Source organism: Vigna umbellata, chromosome 8 (genome assembly GCF_029865625.1).
Source record: "Vigna umbellata cultivar VRB3 chromosome 8, Vumbellata_1.0, whole genome shotgun sequence".
NCBI lineage: Eukaryota > Viridiplantae > Streptophyta > Magnoliopsida > Fabales > Fabaceae > Vigna > Vigna umbellata.
Genome location: NC_142172.1, coordinates 47,665,926 through 47,690,890, shown reverse-complemented (window position 1 = coordinate 47,690,890; position 24,965 = coordinate 47,665,926). Strand labels below are relative to the sequence as shown.

The following is a 24,965-nucleotide window of genomic DNA, read 5'->3' as shown; positions in this document are numbered from 1 at the left end:
TTCTAAAATGGAAAATTATAGTTTTAGAATGATTTCATTTGAAAATCATTTTAATAATATTAATACGTACTAAAATTTCAAATTAAAAAATCTGATTAAAATATTAATATTCTAAGTGATACAGTGTTATTTTATCTCTATAGTGTCCGTGTATTACGTCCTCCTATAAAAAAAATCATACAATTTACCCCACAAACTTAGAATGAGTTATCGTCCTTTCACCCTTATAGGTGATTTGTCTTTTCAACCTCAACCTCAATCCCTGTCTTAGTATCAATGCTTGAAAGTGAAAATTAGAGCATACCAAGTTCATTCTTTCCTACTTTTATTACACTATTTTATCCCATCTAAATAACCCCTTAATAGCTTTTTACACCAATTATAAATTATAATTATATTAAATTTAAAGTAAAGACATTTGACCAGAAACCTTGTAATTTTTGGTAGAAGAAATTTGAACTGAAACCTAGACCACTAACCAAAATTTGACAATGTTTACCAAGAGCCATGAAAGTCGAGTAATTGAAACGTACTTAAAACTATCCCCAACATTCATGCCTCCCATAACTAGGAAGCCATGTATAGAGTTTATGCTGGTGAAGAAAAGTATATGAAGAATAATAGCATTTTCGTATTGTTTGCAATGGAAATTAAACCATCATTATGTCCACCAGTACTCTCCACTTTTTCCACCAGATTTATGCTTAAGTCTTATATCTGTAATAGCTATATCTTTTGAAGCAGCCTTACACATATCATACACTGTTAAGCCCGCAATAGACACAGCCGTCATCGCTTCCATCTCAACCCCGGTTTTACCTGTTGATGCAGCTTCCCCTTCTATTGTTACACTGAAGTCCTCGTGATTTAATCTCAAATCCACTTGCACATGTGAAAGGTTTATGTTATGGCACAAAGGGATAAGATTGCTAGTTTGCTTTGCTGCAGTTATGCCGGCAATTTTTGCCACGGTAAGCACATCTCCTTTCACCATTTGATTGGCCACGACTAAGTCAAACACCTTCTTCCCAAGAATTACCTTGCATACAGCAGTGGCATTTCTTTTACTACTTTCTTTTGGAGACACGTCTACCATTTGAGCTTCCCCCGATTTACTAGTATGAGTCAATTGAAAAGAACTGTCACTAATGTTTGGAGCTGGCAGTTGGGCTTCATTGTTCAAATTGTTTGCAGAGCTAGCGAGTCCATTTGCAGGAGGATCACCAAATACCGATTCCATTTCCTGAAATAAAATAAGCAATTTACATGGATCACATTAACTCCACCAACATTTCTATGTACTGTTGGAGAAAAACCTCCAGAGTAGATACTAATTAGTAAAGTAGAAATCATAAAAAATTGGTTAGATTTTAATGACTTCACCGATTCTTAATACAATATTTAACAAGTGAACTTAAACTCTTCGCATTGTGATAGACTGTTAGGTCAATGAGTGCTCTGTAGTTATTAAGACAACTTATGTAGATGGTTGTGCCAAAAACAGAAAAGACACTGAATTTAATTCTAGTAGAATGCAGCAAAGAAAAACTTTACCTTGTTGAGTTCCTGAATAGCACTTTCATAGCTATGGTTTACAGAGGAGCTGAACATGCGCCTTGACTGTGGACATGCAGCAACAATTCTTCGAAGCAGCATCTTACACAGATCCTACTACTACTGCTATTTACTCTACAGCTGCAAAAAAATAAAAATAAAAAAAATAATTAAAGTATAATAGGGATACAAAACAAAGGAATGTCATCATCATTTATAATTTAGTTGAATTACTAACAGCCTAGGGTGAGTTCTACTCTAGCACTGACTTTCCTACTTAAGTTGAAGCTTTGGCAATAAGAGAGTACCAAGAAAATGATGACAATATAAGTCCATACATAAATTTGGTTGGAAAGGTTCGTTCAAATCTTCAAGTTTCAACTTATTAAGGAAGATATCGTGCTTTGGTAATTTCTACAATGTATTCATGATGCACTACTTATAATTATCTGCTGCAATGGACAAGTCTCAAAATTCTCAGGACATCAAAATCTCCACACTATTTTTACAATTTGCAGTTTTTAGTGAAGAAAGATATACAGGGTATATTCAAATGTGCTTTTCTTTGTCTAAAAAATTAATGTGTAAGAATGACGTAGGATTTTATGTGTAAATATCATTACTTTTCAAAGTAGTTTTTTCAACTGCAATCTATTTGTATTAAAATTGAAATGCCACAAAAGTAAACTTCTCACTTTCGTTGTAGAAAAGCAGAAACAAGTAGAAGTCAAGACTTAACCAAGAATTCAGGCAAAAGAATTCAAAATGAGGGAAGTTAAAATTTCTTCAAATAAAAAGTCTTGTTACAAATCATAGTTTCAGACAAAAAGATCATTAATCTGCCATTGTACTTTCAATTCCACACACTGAAATTTCTACACTAGATGAAAAATAAAAAATCTGACTTGAGTGATTATACAATATACATACTGGCAACAAAGTGGAAGTTGAAAATTCCAAAAATTTATCACACAATCTGACTAAATACTTTCACGAGTAGAAAACTAGTAACAAGAAAGTAACATTTCGTTTAAGAAACACAGGTTCAACTACCTCAGAGGGCAAACTTCAACTCCGATTATAGGAAGTAAGAACTCAAAGGAACACATTTTACTTGCCTAGTTGCTGAAACATATAGTAGCAATGGAGCTACATACGGGATATAATAGTAATTGTAATGCATCACAAAATATAGAAATGGCTTTGTTAGAATTTAACCTGTTTGTTTTTGCAAAGAATCAGTGTATGATTATGATCGAACCACATTAACCTCGTTTCGTAATTCATCCATAGAACGATACAAAAAACTGCGTTTTGAAAAAAATTGACGATAGGGAGTGGAAGTGGATGAAAACGAAACCCACCAGCGAATGATGTTGATAAATTAAAACCAAACTAACAAGAGGAATTAGTATTTAACTGCAGCTCAATCAAATTGAAATGAAATTAAATTAGAAACGCAGAACCATAATTTGGCCTAATTTACCATGATGATTGTTCAAGAATCTTACGTAATTCCCCAATTTCTAACCCTAATTCCAAAATTACAACCACATGGAGGAATTATTGACAAACCTGTTGACGACGAAATGAAGACGCCGAGGAGAACGTCCCTAAGGGTTGGGTCTCCACCAACGCTAACGTTACCGCGTTTCACCCACCTGCCAAACTTTGCTCTCAAGATGTCCAGCAGAACTCGCTCGATCTACGAGTCCGTGAGTCGGAGAAAGCTTAGGGAAATGTCGGTGACGAAGTGAAGGTGACGGACATCGTGACTATCAGCAAAGGTGGTAGTGGGAACCTTCGCTTCCTTCGCTGTACATGAAACGGGTTCAAGAATATGACCCGGCCCGTCCCTATTTGATTGGGTTCAAGAACAAGATAAATAAATACTAACTTAATTAAGGATTTACTGAATAAATGCGCATAAACTGTTTAAAATATTGTATCGAAATTATTTTTACAAACACATTCTATAAATATTTTTGAATACTTACAAAAAATAGTCGGTTTTTTTTCAGAAAGGGTTTTTTTGTTGTTGTAAAATAAATTTTAAATAAACTGCAGGTAATTTTTTCCTAGTGTGTTGTAAAATAAATAAGATAACTTGCATCACGAAATTACACGATGAGAGCTAATTTCATACCGGTGAAATTAAGTAACTTTTCACAAAAATAAAATAAAATTAATTTCAGCTTTTAGTTTAGTAATTTGATGTATAAACGTGTTAACAAAATAATATTTTTTATTTATTTTTTAATATAGAAATGGTCAACCTGACTGATTCCATTTGAGCTGAGTTGAATGAATAAGACCAAAATTAACTCGTTTTAAGACTGAAATTGACTTGCTGTGGTTTATATCACTATTTTTAGTCTAACACTGCATTTCTTTGGATTGTTCATACCAGTATGCCTATCTTAGCAGCTCTATTGGTATGAACTTTATCTAATTCAACAAACAGTTATTATTATAATTTATCCAAACATAGTATGATATATTCTCAGTCTGATAATGTTTTTAGCTTCCCTGCTTCTTGTTTTGGGATTGTTTCTCATAGTTTTTAATCCCATGTTTTTCTCAACAACAAAAATATCCAGATTCAAACAACCCTTAAAAAACTACTTACATTACTGTGAGGACTCAAACTTCCAACATGTCAAATGCAACTGATTTGAAAGAGTATAGCAACATAATAGTTATCTGACAGACTTATATCTGGGCACGCACCACGAATCTCCAAAATTAATCCTTAATTTCCTCAAACAAGAGATTGAGCAAAATCAATCAAGTTTTACAGAATCACTTTGTTTGGAGGCCTAATGCAGTGAAGAGGGTGGAAAGGGAGAAAGGTACAGTGTGTATGTATATACCTACTCATACCAGCCTTCAGATTATGCAGTTTCATCTGGGCACTTTGAAGGATGGATAAAAATCATCTCTAATCCAGAAGACTATGAATTTGAATAGAAATAATTTCTAAACTGAATCAGGTGCAGGAATCGCCAAATTCAATATGCAAGAACTGCAGATTTTGAGAACCAAAAATATCACTCAGACCTCCGTAATCTGTTTCTATATGCACAAACTTGCTGTCAATAACTACTCTACACTGCACAACATTTTCCTGATCAAGCAAAAGTGAACACTTCTCATATAAACCTTCCTTTGGTGCTAGATTCAATGTGCATGATCTAGGAGCAGATATCTTATGCTGATCACTACTGAATCTTTCTTGGTCGGTGGCCATTAGTATGAGACGGTGTGGCCTACCCAAAAGCTCTGATACATAACTCATGTCCCCTACAGCAAAGGCTTCACGAACACGGGTGGACGACACCTGTCCCTTCTCTTTCGAGTTAGTGACAAAATTCATGTCTGCAGAACAACGATTCTTGTCCATGACGGATTTGATTATGTAAGCTTCCATTCCATACTCTTCACAAAGTTTTACTAACTCCAAGGCATCACCAGCGGCTTTGTACCCAAACCGGTAGTTCTCACCTACCAGAAGTTCCAGAAGCCAGCACAGAACAAACATTGGTAATAGAATAAACCACGTTAATGTTGATGTTATGTTATAAATGCTGATACAAGTAAATTATGATACAGTAATGTGAAAGGTGTTCGTAAATGTTGACAGTAAATTATGGAGCTACTTACTTACCAGCAACAACTCCTCGAACCCTAAGCTCTTGCGATAACTTTTCAACAAATTGTCGTGGACTGAGATGTCGTACACTTGAGAATTCTACCTGAAACTCTTCTGGGACTGTGTTACAGCAATAAGGAACCCAAGAAGAAAGAACTCGCTTCCGATCACATTTAGCAACTATAGGTGCCCTGCTTTGGGAAAACATGAGTTAAAAGTTTATATATTTAATAACTACTCATTATTTAAACCACCATAGCAAATTAATGCATCCTTCATACATATAATCACCGAAAAAAATTCAAAAATAAAGAACAAACATACTGTGAATGTTTTTAATTAACAATCATAATTATCTTCCTAGGGAATTGCAAATGCTATGTTCATTTCCAAGTCTCTCTAACAAGTGTGTTGAACACCTCATTTCGACTAAAGATGTAACCAAATTATATTATATATAGATGGGTGCAAACGTCACCTTATTGAGCCAATTTTCAAAATGTTAAGCTTAAATTCCCCTACCTTAATATGGTATTAAAGCTATTAAGATTCTATACTAGTCAATATTTTGTTGAACCTACTGTGCCACTTGCTACTGGAACCCCACCCCCACTACTATCATGCTCGATGTCCTTGGAGTGATGGAGTGTGTTGAAAAACCCACATTGGTTACAGATTATAAGTGGAATAAAAACTTCACCTTACTAAACCAGTTTTATGAATGGCAACAGTAAAATGCCAATGCCACAGCACCAGGAATAGCTCAATATCCAGCTTCATCCGAGTTTATAGTCATTTTTCTACCATTCATTATTCAAACAGAGGAAAAGCAGAATGATTACTAATCTGACACCCCAAATAACGAAGGAAGGCTCACAAATCACTTCAATACTATGTCTGTTCATGATTTGTGTGTTATTCCAACCTATGATTCGTATGCAACAATAAAAAAAGGTACGCTCAGATGAGTTCGGTAAAGCATGAGCTACCGGTTCCGTTTCCTAACAGCTTATCCATTAGAGGTAAGGAGAACAGTATCGTTGCTCATGAAGCTCCCACCTAGTGCGGTTGGATAGATGTACATAGTCCTACCCACCCTCACAATTGAATAGACTTTTTCCATGACTGAACCTGTGACCTCCAAGTCACAGGGTAGGAACCTTCACATTGTGACAAGGATTGTTTGAAGGGTCGTCAAGGACACAGTCCCTCTCGTCAAATGGGGCCTTGGGAGGGTAGATGTACACACTCTTACCCCTGTAAGTGGATAGGTTGTTTTCAGGATTCAAACAGTGACCTTTGGGTCCTAAGGTGTCAACCTTACCTTTGTGCCAATGCTAAACTTATATCCATACAGGAAACGTTCATATACTTGTAATTTTAATACAAATAATTTTTTAATCAACTAGCAAAAAGCATAAGATAAGATCACATTATATGAGTGCAAGAGTCAAGCACATTTTGCACCCAAATAAACAAATAAAGTAAAACTTTAAATTGTCTTGATATCAATATGTTATGTCATACCTAGGCTCCCAACCAAGTACTTTATCCATGCCAACAAATGATAAAAGAAATGGAGGTCCAGCCTTTGATGCTTGTATTGCAAGTTCACGATGACCTATGTGCAGAGCATCAAACTTTCCCAATGCTACAACTCCACCTGTTAATGATTAAGAATCAATAATAGTACATAAACATATATGCCAACTTCCAAAATGAAAACTTTGTTTTCTGTATGTTCTTCACTAGTTCTCTCTACAACTCAAGTTGGGGTAAATATAGCAAGCAAATGACGAGAACTACAGACACAAAATAGTAAAAGAAACATTACTTATTGACCATAAATGGTCTAAAGAGTAAAAAATGTACAAAGTTAAGGAAGAAATATGATACTGAGCTAATGGAACTGAGAAGTCCAAAAGAGCATACTCCTCAATTATAAGAAACTATTGACATGGTTAATCAAAGAACCAATTCCACAATATCATCAATCAATCTTTTTCTTTTTACCTTTTGGAAAAAGCATGTTATTCGCCTTCAAACAATATGGATATTCTAAGAACAAAACTTGCATATTACAGAGTTTGACGTGCAAATGAAAAATGGTCAAAGAGGCATCAGGTGGAAGAGATTAAAAACCTGCCACAGGAGATGTTCCATCAGAGAGAATTTCACGTTCATCTTCTTGTTGGCTTCACACGAGAAAAAGAATCAGATTCTTGACCAAAGAAGGATAACAATTAATAGACATAAAAAGCAATATATCGTTTTATATATTGTCTTTTATTTCCACAATTTACAAATGGATATATTTTAAAAACTTTCATCTGAATTATTTACAGTCATGCACGAGGAAGCTGTTAGAAACTCTCTCTCTCTTCCTCTTTCTCTCTCTGTGTAAGATAAAAATATTCAATGAATGATAAACACATTAAAACCAGATATGACTGTATAAATTTCTCAATAAGCATCTAGAGAGGAAAAAAAATGAATTATATCTCCCCCTCGAGTTGAATTTCAAGTAGTTCTATAAAATTTTCTTCATCTGATTTCTCCAAAACCAGAAATTAAGAAGTTAACTTTAACTTACGAAAGAAGTTCCATTCATTTTGTTTTTTATTTAGTTTATTGAGAAGTTTGTACAACCTCAGTAATCTTATCATCAGGCATGCTTCCGGCAACTGATTTCTCCGACATGGAGTAGAGAAGAGAACTTTTAACGTTTAAATTTGGGGTAAATCAAAGAAGGGTCAACATAGAATGCTAACTGAATATCCTACGAATTTTATAATAAAAACATTTAAGTTCAACGCCAAGAGATTTGTTTTGCTCATACCAAACTACCAACCTTTGGAAAATACACCTTGATTTTGCTACTACTATTATTATTATTTTTTCTCTCTCTAGAGATGAACCAAGTAAAGTTTCCAACAAAATACCAACTACCAAGGAGGAAAAAAACAAAACCCATTCGATAAAATGAAGAATTGAACCTGAAACAATCGAAAAGGAGAGGAATTTCTCCAGGAGGCTTAGATGGGGTGCCAAAACAACGGAAATTTGACGACACTCTGCTGTGCTTCTGAGTAATGGCGGTGTCCGGCAAACAAGGTTTGAGGGGCCGTGGGGACGAAAGGTGGAAAGTTTGGAAAGTACAGTAAGTGAGTGTGAAGTGGAAATGGAGGTCGCAGTCTCGAAAATGGTGGGAAATGGCACGAGAGACGCTACCACCCAACATTGCGCTTTTCCACTGCCAGCAACGTCAGTGGTTGTTTGTTAAGAGGAAGGGATAATGGGTTATGGGTCCAGTGGGTCGGGTCGGGAACTTGGCTCGTATTACGACCCGAATTTCTTCAGAAAACAATATCATGTTTATTCATTTACATATTCCAATTTTTTCTAGAAATAGAGTGCAAAAAAAAATGTTCACCTATTATGAATTGAAATGGACTCTACAGTTAAATGTTTCTATTAAAAATGTGAAATTTTAATTAAATTTAAAAAAAAATTGTTAAATACATTAAATTAATGAGAGAAATGACTTCATCATGTTTATTGTAATAAAATATTACATGATGACATTTAAAGAAAGTAACAGTAGAAAATAACTATCATGTTATATAGTTAATAAAAACATTAAATATATAAATTTTATTGAATTTTTTTTTAAATATAATCTACAAAGGATTTAACTTTATCAAGAAATCAAAACATAAACAAGGTGCGTATTTCTTTGGAATTTAGATAGTGCGCCTGAAAACTATTTTAATCAATTTTTAATTACAAATTGTTTTAAAAATAGTCAACTTTATTAAGTCACCCTCATCTTATTTTAAAGATAATTCTTATAAAATATAGTTTCCTAAAATGAATTAATTTTACCAATCAAATTAAATTTTAAAATATAATTTTTCACATGATGTATTAAATTGAAAAAAAATACATAGCTTTAAGATAAATTACACTCTAAAATTATTATAATATTAATTAATAAACGATAATTGTGTTTTTCTAAATTTACTTTTAGCATATCATATCAAATAAATAAATAAATAATATCGTATAATTCAAATAGTTTATTTGTACAATTTATTTTCTTCAATTGTCAGTATTGTCATTAAATCTTACTTAAATTTAGAAATATCCATAGCCCGTGCATTGATCGAAAGCACTATCTTTTCTACATGCAATTCACAAACATGAATCACAAGGATCGTATTGAGCACCTAATTCCACAAGTCGTGCGTGCAGAAATTTTTCATAAATAAAAACGGCTAGCAACAGCTAACCTAATTACAGTAACCAGTAATTCATTGTCCTACTCCTATCTTATATTTCCTATTGTATTTTTCCTCATTTTTGGATATATAGTTGGCAATGCAATGCCCTTAAAACAGTGCATAGACCAAAGCCAAACCCCCATAAGAAAAAATAAATAAATAAATCAACTTATTCTGGTACTATTCCTTCTTCCCCACCAACTTTTCTTCACTTTCTCAATTGATCCATCTTCACTTCCAAGTTTATGTAAAATGACTTTTGTTTCACGAAGTCTTGAACCATAATCCTTTTTCCAAGCTTCAAACATCTGTTTTAACCTTCTAAGTTCTCTATCTGGGTTCAAACTTGCTTCAACTTGACCAGATTTTACCTCTACCAAGAACTTGGCATCATCACCAAATACTTGACTCCTCTGCTCAAATTCTTCAGCCAACCGACTTATAACACTCAAACCAGCACTCATTGATCTTGCCCCGTTGCTTTCTTGACGACGGTGATTGGTTCCTACATCCCAGCTGAAATCTCTCTCGTCACTTGCGTTAACAGAAGCATCTGAATTTCTTTCGGATTCATCCAGAGCCAGGCTCTTCTTTGCAATAGAGAGGCTAGATTGCAGGGATCTCATTTGCTTCTGCCATACTTGTTCCATGGACTTCATCTTTAACTCGTATTCGGACCATCTGTTCTCATACTGTTGAAGGCGTTGGTGAAGAATGTCATTCTCCTCTTCCTTCTCTCTCAGGGCAGCTTCTGCCTTAAGTACCCGGCGCTGAAGTTCAGCGAGGAAAGACGACTTCACAAGAACCTCATTTGACTCATTAGTCTGTATTAGAGATTCATGAGTTAGTGTCACAAAGATAAGCAATCCATGACAACATTGAAATATAGTTTTAGAAATCAGAAAAAGAAAATACCTTCGTGACTCCAGATTTTGATAATACTATGTTTCCAGAGCATCTTCTGACTAACCAACCACGGATAACTGCACAAGCCGTTTAAACAAATGAAAATTTGTCTAATAACACTTAAAGACAGTTGTCCAAGCATCTTTTTCTGCCTTTAATTTATCCTTTAACACTACTTAAAGAAAAGGTGTAACATATATCTATGCCTTTTGAGAGCATAAAACTCTTACAAGATTGTATGACAACTGCAGCTTCGTTAATACTTTTCATTCTGTTCCTTGCAAATACTGTTTTCAACCGCTTCTGTATAATAACAGCAGCCTTATGTCTGTGAAGCAAACTTGCATATTCCTTTCTGCTTTTCTCTCCTCTAATAACTGCATGAAGGGATCTTCGTCAGTTACACTTCTCAAGGAATGTGAAAGGCTGAAAAAAATAGGTTGGGCAAAGAAATACATGATTGGAGAATGGTAATTCCTCTCCAAAGTTCCTTGCGGTAACAACGAGCTCGGTGACCCCTGAAGCAACTTTGCACACGTAAAATTCCATGCAGAGTACGATTTCTGGTATCCTCAAGCACTCCAATCTGCAATCGCGGCCAAGGCAGCGTTTTAAAGACACAATACAGAAGTATATAAAATTTAAAATTAGGCTTTGGTTATAAAATCTATTTCACCAGTTTAAATGCATAATGCAAAAGTATATTGAACGCAATGACCAACTTGAACACGGAACAGTTTATCATGCAAAATAAAGGGCAAAATTATGCCAAAACAATTCCAAGCACGCACCTCGATCCTAACACATAAAATAGGGGTAATAAAGTTTGATGTCAAGCTCTGATGATTAAACAAATTATTGACAAGTACAGGTATAATTGACAAAGAAATTATTAACATAAATTTAAAAAATCCGATAATGTCACCAAAAATCGACTAGATACGTGATGGAAATTATTTCTGTTAATAAAATTACAAAGAAGAGTGGGGTGGGAGTATCAAAATGAGGTCGTAAATATCATGAGCCCAATTTTATCACACGCAGTACATACTTCCATGTCTAAAAGAAAAAACACAATTCTTAAAAGAAACAACTGATTAAAACATGTAGAAACCTACTTCACTCAGATCCCAAATTACTGAAGCTTATTAAGTAAAAAATAGTTGTTGAACACAATTTCTAAAAGTAAATGATGATAATACTTCCCTCACTAATTCATTCTTAAATTTATGTTAACAAAATAGTTAAAGCCATAAAAATTAATAATGCTATAAAGTCAATAAAATCACATTCATTGCCACCGCAACAATTTATATATGAGAACAATTTGTGGAAAAAATCTTATAAACATCTATTTACCTGCCCTGTTCGGAAGAATAGCTTTGTGTAGCCAACTTGAAACATCTCAGGCAAAATGTTGAACTGATGAAGAATAGCAACTGAGACACTGAGCGGATCCTGAGAGGCAACATTTTCAAGGAGAAGAAAACCATATCTGATTTACGGCTCCCAAGTCAATAACAGAAAGGTTAGAAACTTGCAAAAAGCACGAGGCTAGGGGAAGGGGCTAATTTGAAATCATATTAATCGCCATCGTTTCTTTCTTTCTGATATTATACCTCCTGGCAAACTTTTGGTGAGATACTCTAGTTGGAAAGCCCGATCTTGATATTCGAACCACTTCCAGAACTCCACAACATCTCAACTGCTGAAGTACAAGGCTTTGCTCATATGATCCAGGTGATTGGAGGTTATTGGGCTTAATGCAACGTATAAAATGTGGTGTAGTACTCTCTAGACGTTGCATCAATTGGAACAATTGTCCCTGGGTACCAATAGAAATAACCTCTAAATCAATTGAAGCATGATAAATATCCCAACCAATTTAAAAAACCTCTGAATATTTAAGGTGTGTTTGGTAGGAATGGAATGGGTCAGGGAGAGAGTTGATAAAATAATTTTAAAAATGAATGGCATCGATTTCACTCAACTCCATCTCACTACTTCCATTTTCACTTTTACAAACCGCAATAGTAGAGTCAGTATGAGTACGATCCTGCTTTTGATCACTTATTAAACCAATTCATATTAAAATATGAAATAAATTGATGGTTTGTAACAATTTCAAGGCTATGTCATAATTATTATTAGGATCATTAATATATTAGATGAGGCTGACCTTTTTCAAGCCTTAGACGAACTTTGAATGAAAACCATTTAATAGCATTGAAAACATATTAGGCTAGGAAAGCAACATTACTTTACCAAAGTAATAGAACATTTCAAGATATGCCTTTTGATAAAGCCATAATTAAGATTACGTACCTTGAATTTTGTGGCAACACTTAGCTTTTGGGAATCTGCTCCCCCTGACTTATGTAAGGGACCTACAACAGGCTTCTCAGACTGAGTAAGCATATGGGATGCAAATAACTTAGGAAGATGGCATTTGCTTGAAGATAGAAGTTGGATAGAATCTAAGTGCAATAGGTCCCTGTTCTTTTCCAGGAATCCAGATGTATCATAAGTGACCTGGGGAAGAACAAGTGATACTATCAAACAGTCAGGTAAGATGAGAAAACTGAAATTAATGAGAAATAACCTTTTGTTTTTAAGAAAAATGATAGAGTATGTGGGAAGAATAAAAATATCGACAAGGGAAGTTATTCAAAATCATGGTTAGTTTTGAGTTAGTAAATAATGCATGGATTCAAATATAGTGCAAATGTGTGTCTTTCTATCCACAAAACTTACTTCTATTCACAATATAAAACACACACCAGAATGTCAAAATGGATGTCATTACAATGTAAATCTTATACATTCATCTTACGGACCATACAGGCACTTTGCATAAACAGGTAGAACCAATAGAATATTGCATGAAAATGACCAGATCAATACCTCCCCTGCATAATGACGCACAGTAAAGGCTTTTTCACGTTCTCCTTTGAAGCAAGAATTGGAATTCAAATGCTGCTTAAGCTTATTAGCAAACGTTAAATCTGTGCCATTAGGGAAAGTTGACTCTTCATCTAACAGGGATAGTAGTCCCAATGGTTTCTGCAAATGTCAGAAGCTAAGTTTAAGACAATAGAATTTCCAACTTCTAGTTAGACATAGTATTTTTTTTCCACATCGGAGAAAGAAAAATACTAGCCACAAATTCATTCTCTAACCATTCACCACAATATCAGCGCCTTATTATGTCAAAGAAATAGAACAAAGCATTACAAATTAACCATGTGACATTAATAGTTGGACTTGGATCAACATTCAAATAATTTAAATATCAGTTAAGGAAATCTGAATTAACATAATTCACTCCAAAATCCCAATGGTTTCGCTTCAGTTTTATGAGGAGTAAAAAGACAAAAAAGCAGCAACTTTCAACAAAGCTACAACAGAACATCTGTGACAAAATCATACCCCCAAAATATTTAATTTGACAGCAGAAAAAAAAATGGAACGTATAAGCACTGCATATGGCCCACTGAAGAAGCATATTAGCTAGTTTCCCTATTTCCTTTCCCTTTATATTCTGATAATAAACATACTAAAGATTACACAGAAAATGTCAAAGTGGGGCACGGAAACACTGTACCTTTTCAAACAGATTAAGGCAATCTTGGTTGTCTTCAAATTCCACTTTAGCCCAATCAATGCCATCTTGGATATATTCCTGGCACAAAATTGTAAACAAGGCATGAGTAAATGTTTAATTATAAGAGGTAGCATAGCTTCTTTATTCATTTTATAAGAAGGCATGTGGCAAGTTCAACTTTCATTCTACGGCAATCAACTTAAATGGGGACTTGTTTAAACATCAGATTTCCAAAATTACATTAAATATGAATAAATTTAGATTGGTATCCATCTATTTCTACCACCACAAATGGGGAAAATAGTAGTAGCTTAGTTGAGTTACGTGGTCCTGAAAAAGGAGATATAGAGGGACTTTGCTAACTATTTTCCACCACCAAAGGGAAATAGTAGTAGCCTAGTTGGTTGTGTCAGAGTGTGCGGTTCGGTTAGATTAGTATGGAGTGTGGACTCAATTAGTGTAAATAATCAGGGAACAATTATGAGAGAGCTAAGAGTTCAAAATAAAAATGTCATGGATTTTATATTCACATTTTAATGGGACCTTGCAGATTTGAATGAGATTTTTCCATTTGCCTGATAAAATGCTATGCACCTATTCTTTATCCATTGTTAAGCAACAGTCAGTTTATATATGGCGCATACCTCCTGTTCCAGCTTGAACAAATGACGATTGAAATGTTGCTGTAATCTTTCGTTTGCATAATTTATGCAAAACTGCTCAAAACTATTCCTCTGCATGCATAAAATCCACAGCATTGAACGGAGCAAACATTGCAAAACAAAAATTAAATAGGATAAGGATCGTGAAATGGATATATTATATAAAAAAGTTGTCATATAATATAACATACATTGAATGACTCAAAGCCATAAATATCAAGAATGCTGATTGATCTGCCAGTTCGTCTTTTGCCAACTGCAAGGGATTTATTTATTTGCTCAACCAACCAATCAAACAAACATGCATATATTGACTTCGCCAAAGCATCTCTCGCATCAATAGCCTACATGAGAAAAGCAACAATCATTCATTCATATGTTCATCACCAACCAACGTATCTTGAACATTCCCTTGCAATAACAAACTAAATAAATTGCATAGGCTGATTGAGAAGTTCAATTTAAATCTATATAGCCAACATCTTCCCCTTGAGAAGTTGCATTTTTTCCAACCATACTTGTAGACAAAGGTAAATGTTAGCATCGTAGTCATTTACCTGAGAGAGCGTCAACTTCTGGACAATATTATCATTACCAACTTTCATTTTGCGAGTTGAAAAAGTCAATTTCAGGTCTTCAATTTCACATCCAATCAACTTGGCAACGGTGAACAGACCTACAAGAAGTCGGGAAACAGAATTCATTTTTAATTAAGGTATTAATTTATACAATGCATATCATCTAAATAAGGTAAAAACTTATGCATCAGAAATTAGGTATCGATAATACACTATCTAAACAGTTATTATACGCAAATGAAAATATTTTGGAGCTACAACATGGTTGTTAAATTATATAAGTGCAGCAAAATCAACAAATAAACTCAAAACACATTTTTTCTGCTCAGCTTACTAGGGCCTTTTCACAAAAAAATAAATAAATAAATAAAATGCCAACTGCTCCACTCTACTATATACCGAGTGAAGCCAAAAGTTTTAGAGACACCCCAAACCCAAAATCTTGCACCAGTCAGAAGCTATTTGACAACCAGTAAGTTTTATATTGAACATATTCAAAAAGAAGTTCTGGAATTGTCGCAGCTAATACATGTTAAGACCAATGCATTTGCAAAAGCTTGATTGGGACAAGTACGCAATATAATTTCGAAAGGTATGTCATAATAGATACTATTTATAACCAAATCATTTAGTTATTATTATCCGTATTAAGAAGGGCAGCCTTAAGCTACAAAGCTCCCACTGTGCAGCAGGTCTAGAGAAGAGTCAGCCCACATAGGGGATCCATAACATTCAGCCGGTGCTTGTATTTATAAGAGGCTGGCTGGAACCTGTGATCTCAGGGACACATTGCACCAAAGCTCTCCCTTTTATTTCTCTTCAATATAAAATTGAAATTTAATATGATCTTGTTTATCTATATCTGTACGAGACTGCAATTAAGCAAATATAATGTTATATTAATGCAAAATCGACCGCAAAGTTTCTAAGGAGTGAACAAGGAAGGCATCCCTCTGTAAACTGCAATCTATCGAGCACAAAAAATCTATTCTTTAAATTCAATTAGAAGAGATTCTGGAAAATGCTTACCCTCATCCTCAACAGCTTCAACATGATTTTCATTATCGACCACAGTAAATGATATGTTTCCTAACCATAATACTGCAGCAAGCATTGCAAATACATTCTCCTGGTCTCCCTTGCTAATGTGGACAATATCCAGAGCTTCCTGGAAATTGACAATAGCATAAAAAAACTCATGTATGCCAAGCTATTATTTCAGACTTTAACCACAAGTCAAGATGGAAACTGTAAAAAATAATATGTATACCTTGACTATGCGAAATTCTTCAGCATCATCTATGCCGCTAATTGAATAACAATTGCTCTGCCTCAGATATTTATATTCTTCCGCACTTAGTAGATTTAGCTTTTCTGAGTTATAAATAAAACATCAAAGCCGCTATTTAAAGAGAAATTCCACATTCTTCAAGGCCACCCTCAAATAAGAATTGTAACAATAACCCATCTACGTAACAAATATTAGCAGATACAGAAGAAAAAATAATTCACTTACCCCTAAGAGATGAGGGTGCTCCAGCACATAGCTGATAAAATATATGATATGACCTTTCCCCTTCATTGCATTGGACTACTCTGGACTGTTCACACAATAAAACAAGGGTCAACAACATAAAATGGACGAATTGGAATGAAAACTAGCTCAAAAGAGTGAATACCTTTTCCAGCAAAACTGTTTATGGTATGGTATGGTCAACGGGCCAAGCCAGAAGCATCACATTGATTCAATACAGAGTTGCAGATATTAACATAATAGTTAGATACTTGAAAGAGGAAGAAAAGACAAACTTTCAATTACATCATCCTGTGTAAACATACATGTTTGAATATTTGCACCAGATATTTTTCCAGTTTCACTAAAATGAATCTCAATGAGCTTTCCCTGTGACATTCAATCAAATTAAGAGATTTCAGCACCAAATTTTAGAGAATCAGAAACCTAATGAATCAACCAAAAGAATCAATATAATAAATTGGAAATCTTACAAAGCGACTCGAGTTGTCATTTCTTAATGTTTTTCCATTACCAAAGGCTTCTAGTATTGGATTAGTCTTTAATATCTCGTTCTCTATTCCACTGCCGCCACCAAGGGCAGCCAAGTATTGCATTGCTATTTTTGCTGTCTCAGTCTTTCCGGCTCCACTCTCACCACTGAATATGTAGATAAAAGGAGTTATTACAAGTTTTAATTCAAAGTCAACTAAGGACACTTGAGGTTTAGGAAACCAGGTTGATCACCACATTATGCTGAAAACATTGGGCAAAACATAGAAACTTTTCGATAGATTGACAGGGAATAACTAAAAAGAATACCACGAAGAACTACAAGGGAGACCTGATACCAAATAAAATTACACGAAGCAAGCAATTAAACGACAAAACAAATTCATACATCTAGACAGTTGAGAGTTGAAATTTTTAAGAAAACACACAAGAGTTTCTCTTTAGTCTATATGAAATTAATATCAAACCAAATTAACGAACAATATGGAATATGCATTTCTCTTTAGTCTTTCATTTATTTAGAGAACGAGAGCAACTTTAATATTATTTCACTTGGTTAGATAAATTTTTCAGGGAGCTAAACAGAAAAATGAACCAATGATAAAAAAATATTTCCAACTTAAGAAATAAGAACATTTGACAACTAAAGTTGCTACTAATCCTTTGAACACCTTCAACAAACCGAATGGTTATTGGTTAATTATTCATATACTGAATATTTCTACCAATAACTCCTCTTTAATAGTTTTTTCCTAAATTTATTTTTGTCCTGATCCAGCACTTGATCACAAGTGCCAGATGAAAGAAAATACTCATCTCTACCCAATGAGATTTTGTGTAACTCATAGAATGAAAATACAAACTAAGATCATCAGAAACAAAGTGTAGAAAATAACAAATGCCGTAAATGTTTAATCAAAATACTGAGTAAAGGGCCCCACATGTGAGCCTTGTACACTGAACCATCTTTAAACTCAAGTGGAGAGCGAAAAACTGAAGACTAATATTCAAGCAAACATGCAGATAATGAAACTGAAATTAAAACTTTGATTGAAGCATCTGTTAAAGAAGCTATGAACACCAAATAGTTTTCCATAACTAGTCGCTCAGAAAAATAGAATTAATCAAGAAATACTGACCTTATAATTATGGATTGATTCACTTCATCTGTAAGCAAAGCAATACAAAGTTATAGCTTAAAACGAATGGAAACAGCTTAGCTTTTTGAAACTTCATCCAAATATGAAAAATAAGGAAAAAGTTACCTCGTATCATTTCTCGGATGGCTGTGTCAGTAATTGCATAAACATGAGGGCTTTCAATGGCCTTACACTTGTAGGCTTCAATATAGTCATTACCATACAAAGGAACTTTCTTAAAGGGATTTACAGCAACCAAAACAGGCCCAGCTTTCGTCTGAATTAAATAGTTATGCACTTAAAGATGTTATGATTTGGAAAATAAATGAAGAGAGAAAATTAAGAGATATAAGCTTACATATATCATATCTTGGTTGTATCTATATTGCAGGTTGAATAAAACTGCTGGTTCATTTAAATAACTAAGTTGCATGAGGTCATCCACTCCATCAAGAATGTCGGGATTAGCTGGCACCAAATTATCCTCTTTCACCTTTAAAACCTATGATAGGGTGGAGTGTACAATTAATCAGACCAAAAAGAACTTAACAGTGTAAAAAAACAATGTTGCTTATCTTACTTTCCCATCAGGCAGTGAAATGACAGATTCAGCTCCGGAAGTTGTTATTATCTTTACCAGCTCCCAATCCCCATTTGGTAGTTGAAGCCATGACTGAAGCTTCTGAAATAATGAACTTAAAAAGTAAGACAAAGAAGCAAAAAAAATAAATTATCCATTAATGGGATCAAACAAACTCAATAAAGAAAAGACTGATTCACTATAATATTAAATTATCTTCGTTTGAAATTTTCAAACATATTGTCAAAGCAACGAAGAGTGCATTGTATTCCCAGCTGAGTATATCCACAATCATCCAAATTAAATTGAAAGAAAATGAATCAATTCCTTTAACATTCTTCCAGAAAAATAAGCTATTTGTCCAACTGAATAACTAAGTAGCATGTACTATAATAAACTGATTTCAAAACACAGCAGCAGAAGAAAACTGAAATCCAAGGCCAACATTACCTTTTTTGAACCATAAGAATTTGTATCATTCCACCTGTTTTCCCTAGAGGATGTCAAAGTTGATGGCAGGGGCAAAGTAACGGATGCTGAGTCTTCATCTGCATTAGATGGTCGGTCTTTTAATGATCTACCTTTTCCACCATACGGTGAATCCTCATCAAAAAGATCCATGCCACCAGCTCGGCCTCGAACTTCCTTAGAAACCTCCCCTACTACTGCACCATTCTCAAAACCATTTGGTCCAATCGGATTGGTGCGTCTAAATTTAACATCTCCATGTTTTTCCACAAGCAGAGGGTTTGGATTGTTGGCAAACTTGAACTCAGAGGGCAATGGCTTGATGGAGTGGAAGGCAGGCAGGACACTGGATGTCTGAGACATCTTCCCTTATAGACTTCTGCCATGAACAAAAAAGGTTACCATCGGCAATTGCAAATTGCGAAAAAGCAAAAAGTGATAACATTTTTTCAAAAACAAAAAAGCTAACTTTCCATACAAATGGGCCTTTCAAACTTTAAACAAGGCCCCCAATGAATGACTTAATCAGGATAACATAATGGAGGGGACCCTAGCTCCACATAGACACTCTACTCTCCACTCCCCCGATCCATTGCTCCAGGCTTTAAAGTCCTCATCGAATCGACACGTTCAACCGCATTCCAAGCTGTAAAATTCAAAATCATGAACCTAACACATCCACGCCCCCACCCGGCTAATTCAATGGACCCAAGCTTAATCAACTTCCCTCAAGGTTGAAAAGGTCTTCCACCTTCAATCTTGCCTTTCTTTTTCTTTTTTCTTTTTTAAATTACTACAACAACCACACACAAACAGATCTTATGTTATACACTTCTAGTTCAACATAAATACCTGATAAAGTAAAAAAAGAAACATAAACACTGAAAATCTAAAAATCAAAAGATGAACACATCAACTAACTCGAAATGCCTCGATTAGAAACTAAAATTCAAGATGACGACAGCAAAAGAATTTCAAACAACAATCCTCATTTTCTTCGGTTATCCTCGTATTACGTGCCGCGAAACAGAAACAGAGTCAAAGAACGGTGAAAACAGAAACATGCACGAAATCACCAACTCGTTCAGATGTTCGTGAAGCGGATCCACTAACCTGGGAGAACTTTGAGAGAAGACTGAGTGAGATGAAGATCTTGCAAAAGAGAGATAATGTCAGAAGAATCGTTGAGCATTGAGCGATTCAGAACTCAGAAAGACTGAGAGAAGAAGAAAAAGAAGAGAAATGACAATGTGTTCGCGGAAGAGTCTCAGCCTCACAAGGCCGCGTTTGGTTTGGTTCCTGGCGCAAAGAACGTATGGAGAAGAAAAGAAGATGAATTTGAAAGAAACAGCTTTTTTGGCTTTGCTTTTTCGAACTCCCTACTTAGCATAATAATCACACAAATTTTTAAAACGATTAAAAAAAAGGAGGGAGTTCTTTATTTAAACCTTTTATTTTATTTTATTTTATGGTTTAATTCTTGGTCCCGAACGACCTATTCAATTCTTTTCAAACACTTTCAATTTAAATTTTAAATTTAAATTTTAACTATTTCTTGCACCTGCGCGTTTTTCCTTGCCAACCGAGTTTGAAGAGAAATTTCAGACAGTACAATATTGGAGTTTGTGAATTGACGAAACTATCCTTTGAACTGATGGCTTCAAGATTATTAATTATTAGGAAAAAGTATTTTGTCGATTTAAGAATTAAAATATACGATGCTTGTTAAATTTATTTAATTTTTTAACCTGTATATTTAAAAATTTTATATTTTTTAAATAAGTATTTTATGTTTAATTTTTTATTAATAAAATTATATAGTTGTTTTCGTGTTATATCATCTTAATTATTTGTTTTCATTGAATTACGATCTAACTGATTTTTTTTAATGATCTTCGTATTATTACTTATAATTATGTAAAATCATAACCATCGTCTTTAATGTTTTTAACAAAATCTAACAAAAAAATAATATTTATTTTTATACATTAATCATAATATTATTTTGTATTGATTATATAATCTTACATTTTTACGTCCAACAAAATGACAAATAAAATTACACTAACTTTACTCAAATAATACAACATATACTTAACTGTAAGAAATACAAATTTAGAATGTTCAAAAATAAAGTATGAACTCATAAAGGCTTAATTTAAAATACCAAATTCATGAGCACTTCAACATTGGTTAAGTCTTTCTTTCCTTTTTTTTCATATTAAAAATTTTAGATCTGTAAAGAAAACAATAAATAATAAAAGTTGGTAGATTTTTTTATATTAAAATTAACCCATAAATGGTTTGTTGCTAAGTCTTACATCATTAATTTTTTTCCTTTAAGGTTGGTTGTTTGGTGGCTAAACAATTTATTTCCACGTTGCTATCAATTAAGAAAAAAGTAATTGGAGAATAGATAGATCACAAAAATGACTTAGATGATAAGCCACATAAAGTTATTTTGCTAAATATGATATAAACTTTGATATATACATGTAAAAATCTTCATTCCATATCATGCTTTCTCCAACAAGCTATAAGTCATGTTCAAATACAATGTGTGATGACAATGCATAATCTTCATAGATGCTACTTTGAAATGTGCAGTGTACATGGCCTTTATTTGAATAGTTATTTGCAAAGGCACCACCACTTTACATTTATAATATTTAGGTGTATGAGTTCTCACATCACATGACAACATTAAAATATTACCTTAAATATTTTTAAACATGAGATACAAAAATACAACATTATGTACTGAAAAAACAACTATATTAACAAATTAATTAAAACACATGGTTAAGAATAGATATTCCGCATTCTCATTATATTATACTGTGTGTAAAGTGATACATAAATGAATTTAATATAGTATAAAATAAACAAATTTCATATTGTACTATATGGCCACCCTGTCAGCGAAGGATCGAGCAGTTGATCATCCTACACAATCATTAATTGATAATTAATCCGGACAATAATAATTATTAATAAAAAATTAGGAAGAATAACCGTCATTGACTAAAGATTAATAAGAATAATGAAAGTAATTTATTGGTGATTAATGAGTCAGACTTAATGGTAAACTCATTATTATTTTTATAAATATATGTGTGAGAGAAAAGGTAAGTAATTTAACTCTGATTACACATATTTATTACAAGAACTATTGAGTGTCCTGCTCCCACGGCTCACACAAGGATGAGAGAGAACCAATAACGTAATTTAGATAATGTAAATCATCAAGAAGTTCATCATATCTACATGACAACGTTGAATGCTTTTTTAGTAAGGGATCTCAACCCATATTCGAAACACACATCTTATGGAAGTTTGAGTTTTAAAAATTAAAAATAACTTCAATGAAATTTTAGTACAAGAAAAAAATGATTACATTGATATAATTCATTATTAATATTGTTTCAATGTTAAGTTTACTCAATAATATTATTGAAGGATAAAATGAGAAATAAATATTTAAACCGTCTTAGGTTTAAACTCATAAACGATATGAGACTATTAGACATAATTAAAACAAATATAAATAATAAATAATTTTCACACACACATATATATATATATATATATATATTATATATATATATATATATATATATATATATTTATTTATTGTAAATGGGATAAATATTAATTTAATGTATAAACTTTAATACAAAATTATAATTCAGTCTCGAAAGTTAATATGTTTTCAAGTTTGATATAATTTTTTTAATTAAAATATATCAATTAGTATAAATAATTCAAATATTGTACTAAAATAAATTTAATATGTAAAAAAATCACATTAGTGTGTTATAATGATTATATATGTTTATTTTTATCATATTTTTGAAACAGAAATAAATTATAATTTTACATTAAAAATATTTAATCATTCGAAATTTATCTATATATAAATTCACGAAACAATATGTGCTAAATTGTATATAAGAAATGGATATGAAATAATATTTCAAACAGAACCGCAGGAACTCCAGAAGCAATATTAGACGAAAAGCAAAAAGAGAATCAACATCCTCAACAAACATCATGTGAAAGCTCATCAATATCTTAAACAATAACACAAAAATTTGAAGAAATCCATAAAGAATAATTATTGAGTGTGAGTTGAAAAGGAAAAGAATAGAAGGGAGACATAAGAAAGGTAGAATGTGGAATGATGATAAGAGTAATGTGGCCCAAAAGGAAAAAGCGAAGTTTCAATAATATTATAATGATAATGATTGGACATTAGAAACAGAGATTGTTACCAAGGAACGTTGGGGTGGAGGGAGTCAAAGCACGATAAGGCTGTTTGAATTGCTGCCGTCTGATTTAGATTTCAGGTTCTGTGATCAACTCAGAGTTTCTTTAAAGCATCTTCTTCACCTTTCAATTTTCTTAAGATCCAATGCACTCATACACTCATATTCTCACCTTCGTTTTTTAGGTCCAGACTTGTGTTCGCTTCCTTTTTTTATTCAATTTGATGGGTTATTTTTTTAATGAAAGAATGTTTCGGATAATCGGTCTAAGAACTATTATTTTACGTATATTATTGGTTTTCCTTCGTTACCTTCTATTTCGGATATTGTTATTAATATTCTTAATTTAGATTCACCTGTTGTGTACTCGTGAAAGACATTTTGAAATTAGCTATGAAATCCAATAGGTTATAATATTATAATATTAATTTCACAATCAAAATTATCACTTACCTTCTTATCTTACATTTGTATTTATAGATTTTGAAGTAAACTTTTAAATATTACTAACCAAATTGCGATATAAAAGTTCATAAACATATTTTGTCTTGTTAATAACGTAGGATTTATGAAAAATAATTTACATTTGTACTTATTGATTAGTCACTCCCAAAACGTAGACTGACCAATTATAATGTATATAACTCCTTCAATTTTGTTTGAGAATATACAATTTCGAAGAAGTTGTCCCATCGATCAACATAAGAGAATATATTGACTAATCAATTATACGGTATAAATTATATATATAAGATTTAGAGTCACACTTAAATTATTCGAATAATAATTTTCGTTGTTAATCTTGTCCCATATTAACAAAAAGCTTCAACATGCTTATTAATAATTTTTTATCCTTTTCTTCAAAATCAAAATTTAGAAACATTGTCAATTTCTCAAATATATACATGTCCGAGAAAAACAGTGGATATCATTAATTAGAGAGGTTTCGGTAATGAACAGTTCTATGTGATGGATGTCCTTTTGAGTTAATATTTGAAATGTTAACATGTGTTTCAGAAAAAGTTTCAATCATTGTGATTAAAAGAGGCAACTGAAAAAGAGTTGTTAATGTTTCCACAATCTCAATGCATGTTTGGTAACGTGCACTCTAAAAGTTCGTATTTCTATAAAAGCTGCACAATAAAAACACTTAGTTTTTTTAACAATAAACATGTAGATCTCTCGTCTATTTCGTATCATCGACTGATATATAGACTTCATACATATAAAGCAGACATATAGTGA

The 24,965-nt window shown here is 33.1% G+C and overlaps 3 protein-coding genes across 7 annotated transcripts; all 3 read right to left on the bottom strand.

The window, feature by feature from the left end:
• Positions 1-514: 514 nt before the first annotated feature.
• On the bottom strand, positions 515-3,429 carry CNX3 (cofactor of nitrate reductase and xanthine dehydrogenase 3). The gene is made up of 3 exons (XM_047323745.2): positions 3,130-3,429; positions 1,555-1,695; positions 515-1,243 (listed from the first exon to the last, which is right to left on the bottom strand). Exons 2-3 carry the CDS (start codon positions 1,654-1,656, stop codon positions 662-664), a joined length of 684 nt encoding a protein of 227 aa, XP_047179701.2. The 5' UTR covers positions 1,657-1,695; positions 3,130-3,429; the 3' UTR covers positions 515-661.
• An 863-nt stretch (positions 3,430-4,292) lies between these two features.
• LOC124846484 (Nucleotidylyl transferase superfamily protein) lies at positions 4,293-8,460 on the bottom strand. Its single transcript, XM_047323755.2, has 5 exons — positions 8,203-8,460; positions 7,349-7,401; positions 6,734-6,869; positions 5,222-5,397; positions 4,293-5,058 (listed from the first exon to the last, which is right to left on the bottom strand). Exons 1-5 carry the CDS (start codon positions 8,445-8,447, stop codon positions 4,544-4,546), a joined length of 1,125 nt encoding a protein of 374 aa, XP_047179711.1. The 5' UTR covers positions 8,448-8,460; the 3' UTR covers positions 4,293-4,543.
• Positions 8,461-9,427: 967 nt separating this feature from the next.
• LOC124846449 (myosin-1) lies at positions 9,428-20,824 on the bottom strand. Of its 5 annotated transcripts, none has more exons than XM_047323706.2 (25): positions 20,566-20,824; positions 19,931-20,245; positions 19,435-19,831; positions 18,985-19,086; positions 18,763-18,906; positions 18,531-18,681; positions 18,405-18,432; positions 17,247-17,412; positions 17,079-17,142; positions 16,919-16,932; positions 16,756-16,840; positions 16,510-16,613; positions 16,269-16,407; positions 15,219-15,337; positions 14,853-15,005; positions 14,644-14,733; positions 14,000-14,077; positions 13,300-13,458; positions 12,721-12,927; positions 12,015-12,220; positions 11,755-11,890; positions 10,852-10,981; positions 10,626-10,772; positions 10,405-10,472; positions 9,428-10,313 (listed from the first exon to the last, which is right to left on the bottom strand). In XM_047323706.2, the coding sequence occupies exons 3-25, from the start codon at positions 19,813-19,815 to the stop codon at positions 9,654-9,656; spliced, it is 3,531 nt and encodes a 1,176-aa protein (XP_047179662.1). In that variant the 5' UTR covers positions 19,816-19,831; positions 19,931-20,245; positions 20,566-20,824; the 3' UTR covers positions 9,428-9,653. The 5 variants fall into 5 exon arrangements, with proteins under 5 accessions (XP_047179662.1, XP_047179665.1, XP_087952161.1 ...); XM_047323709.2 differs by having other exon boundaries at positions 19,435-19,828; XM_088096035.1 differs by lacking the exon at positions 20,566-20,824 and adding an exon at positions 20,374-20,541.
• Positions 20,825-24,965: the final 4,141 nt, after the last annotated feature.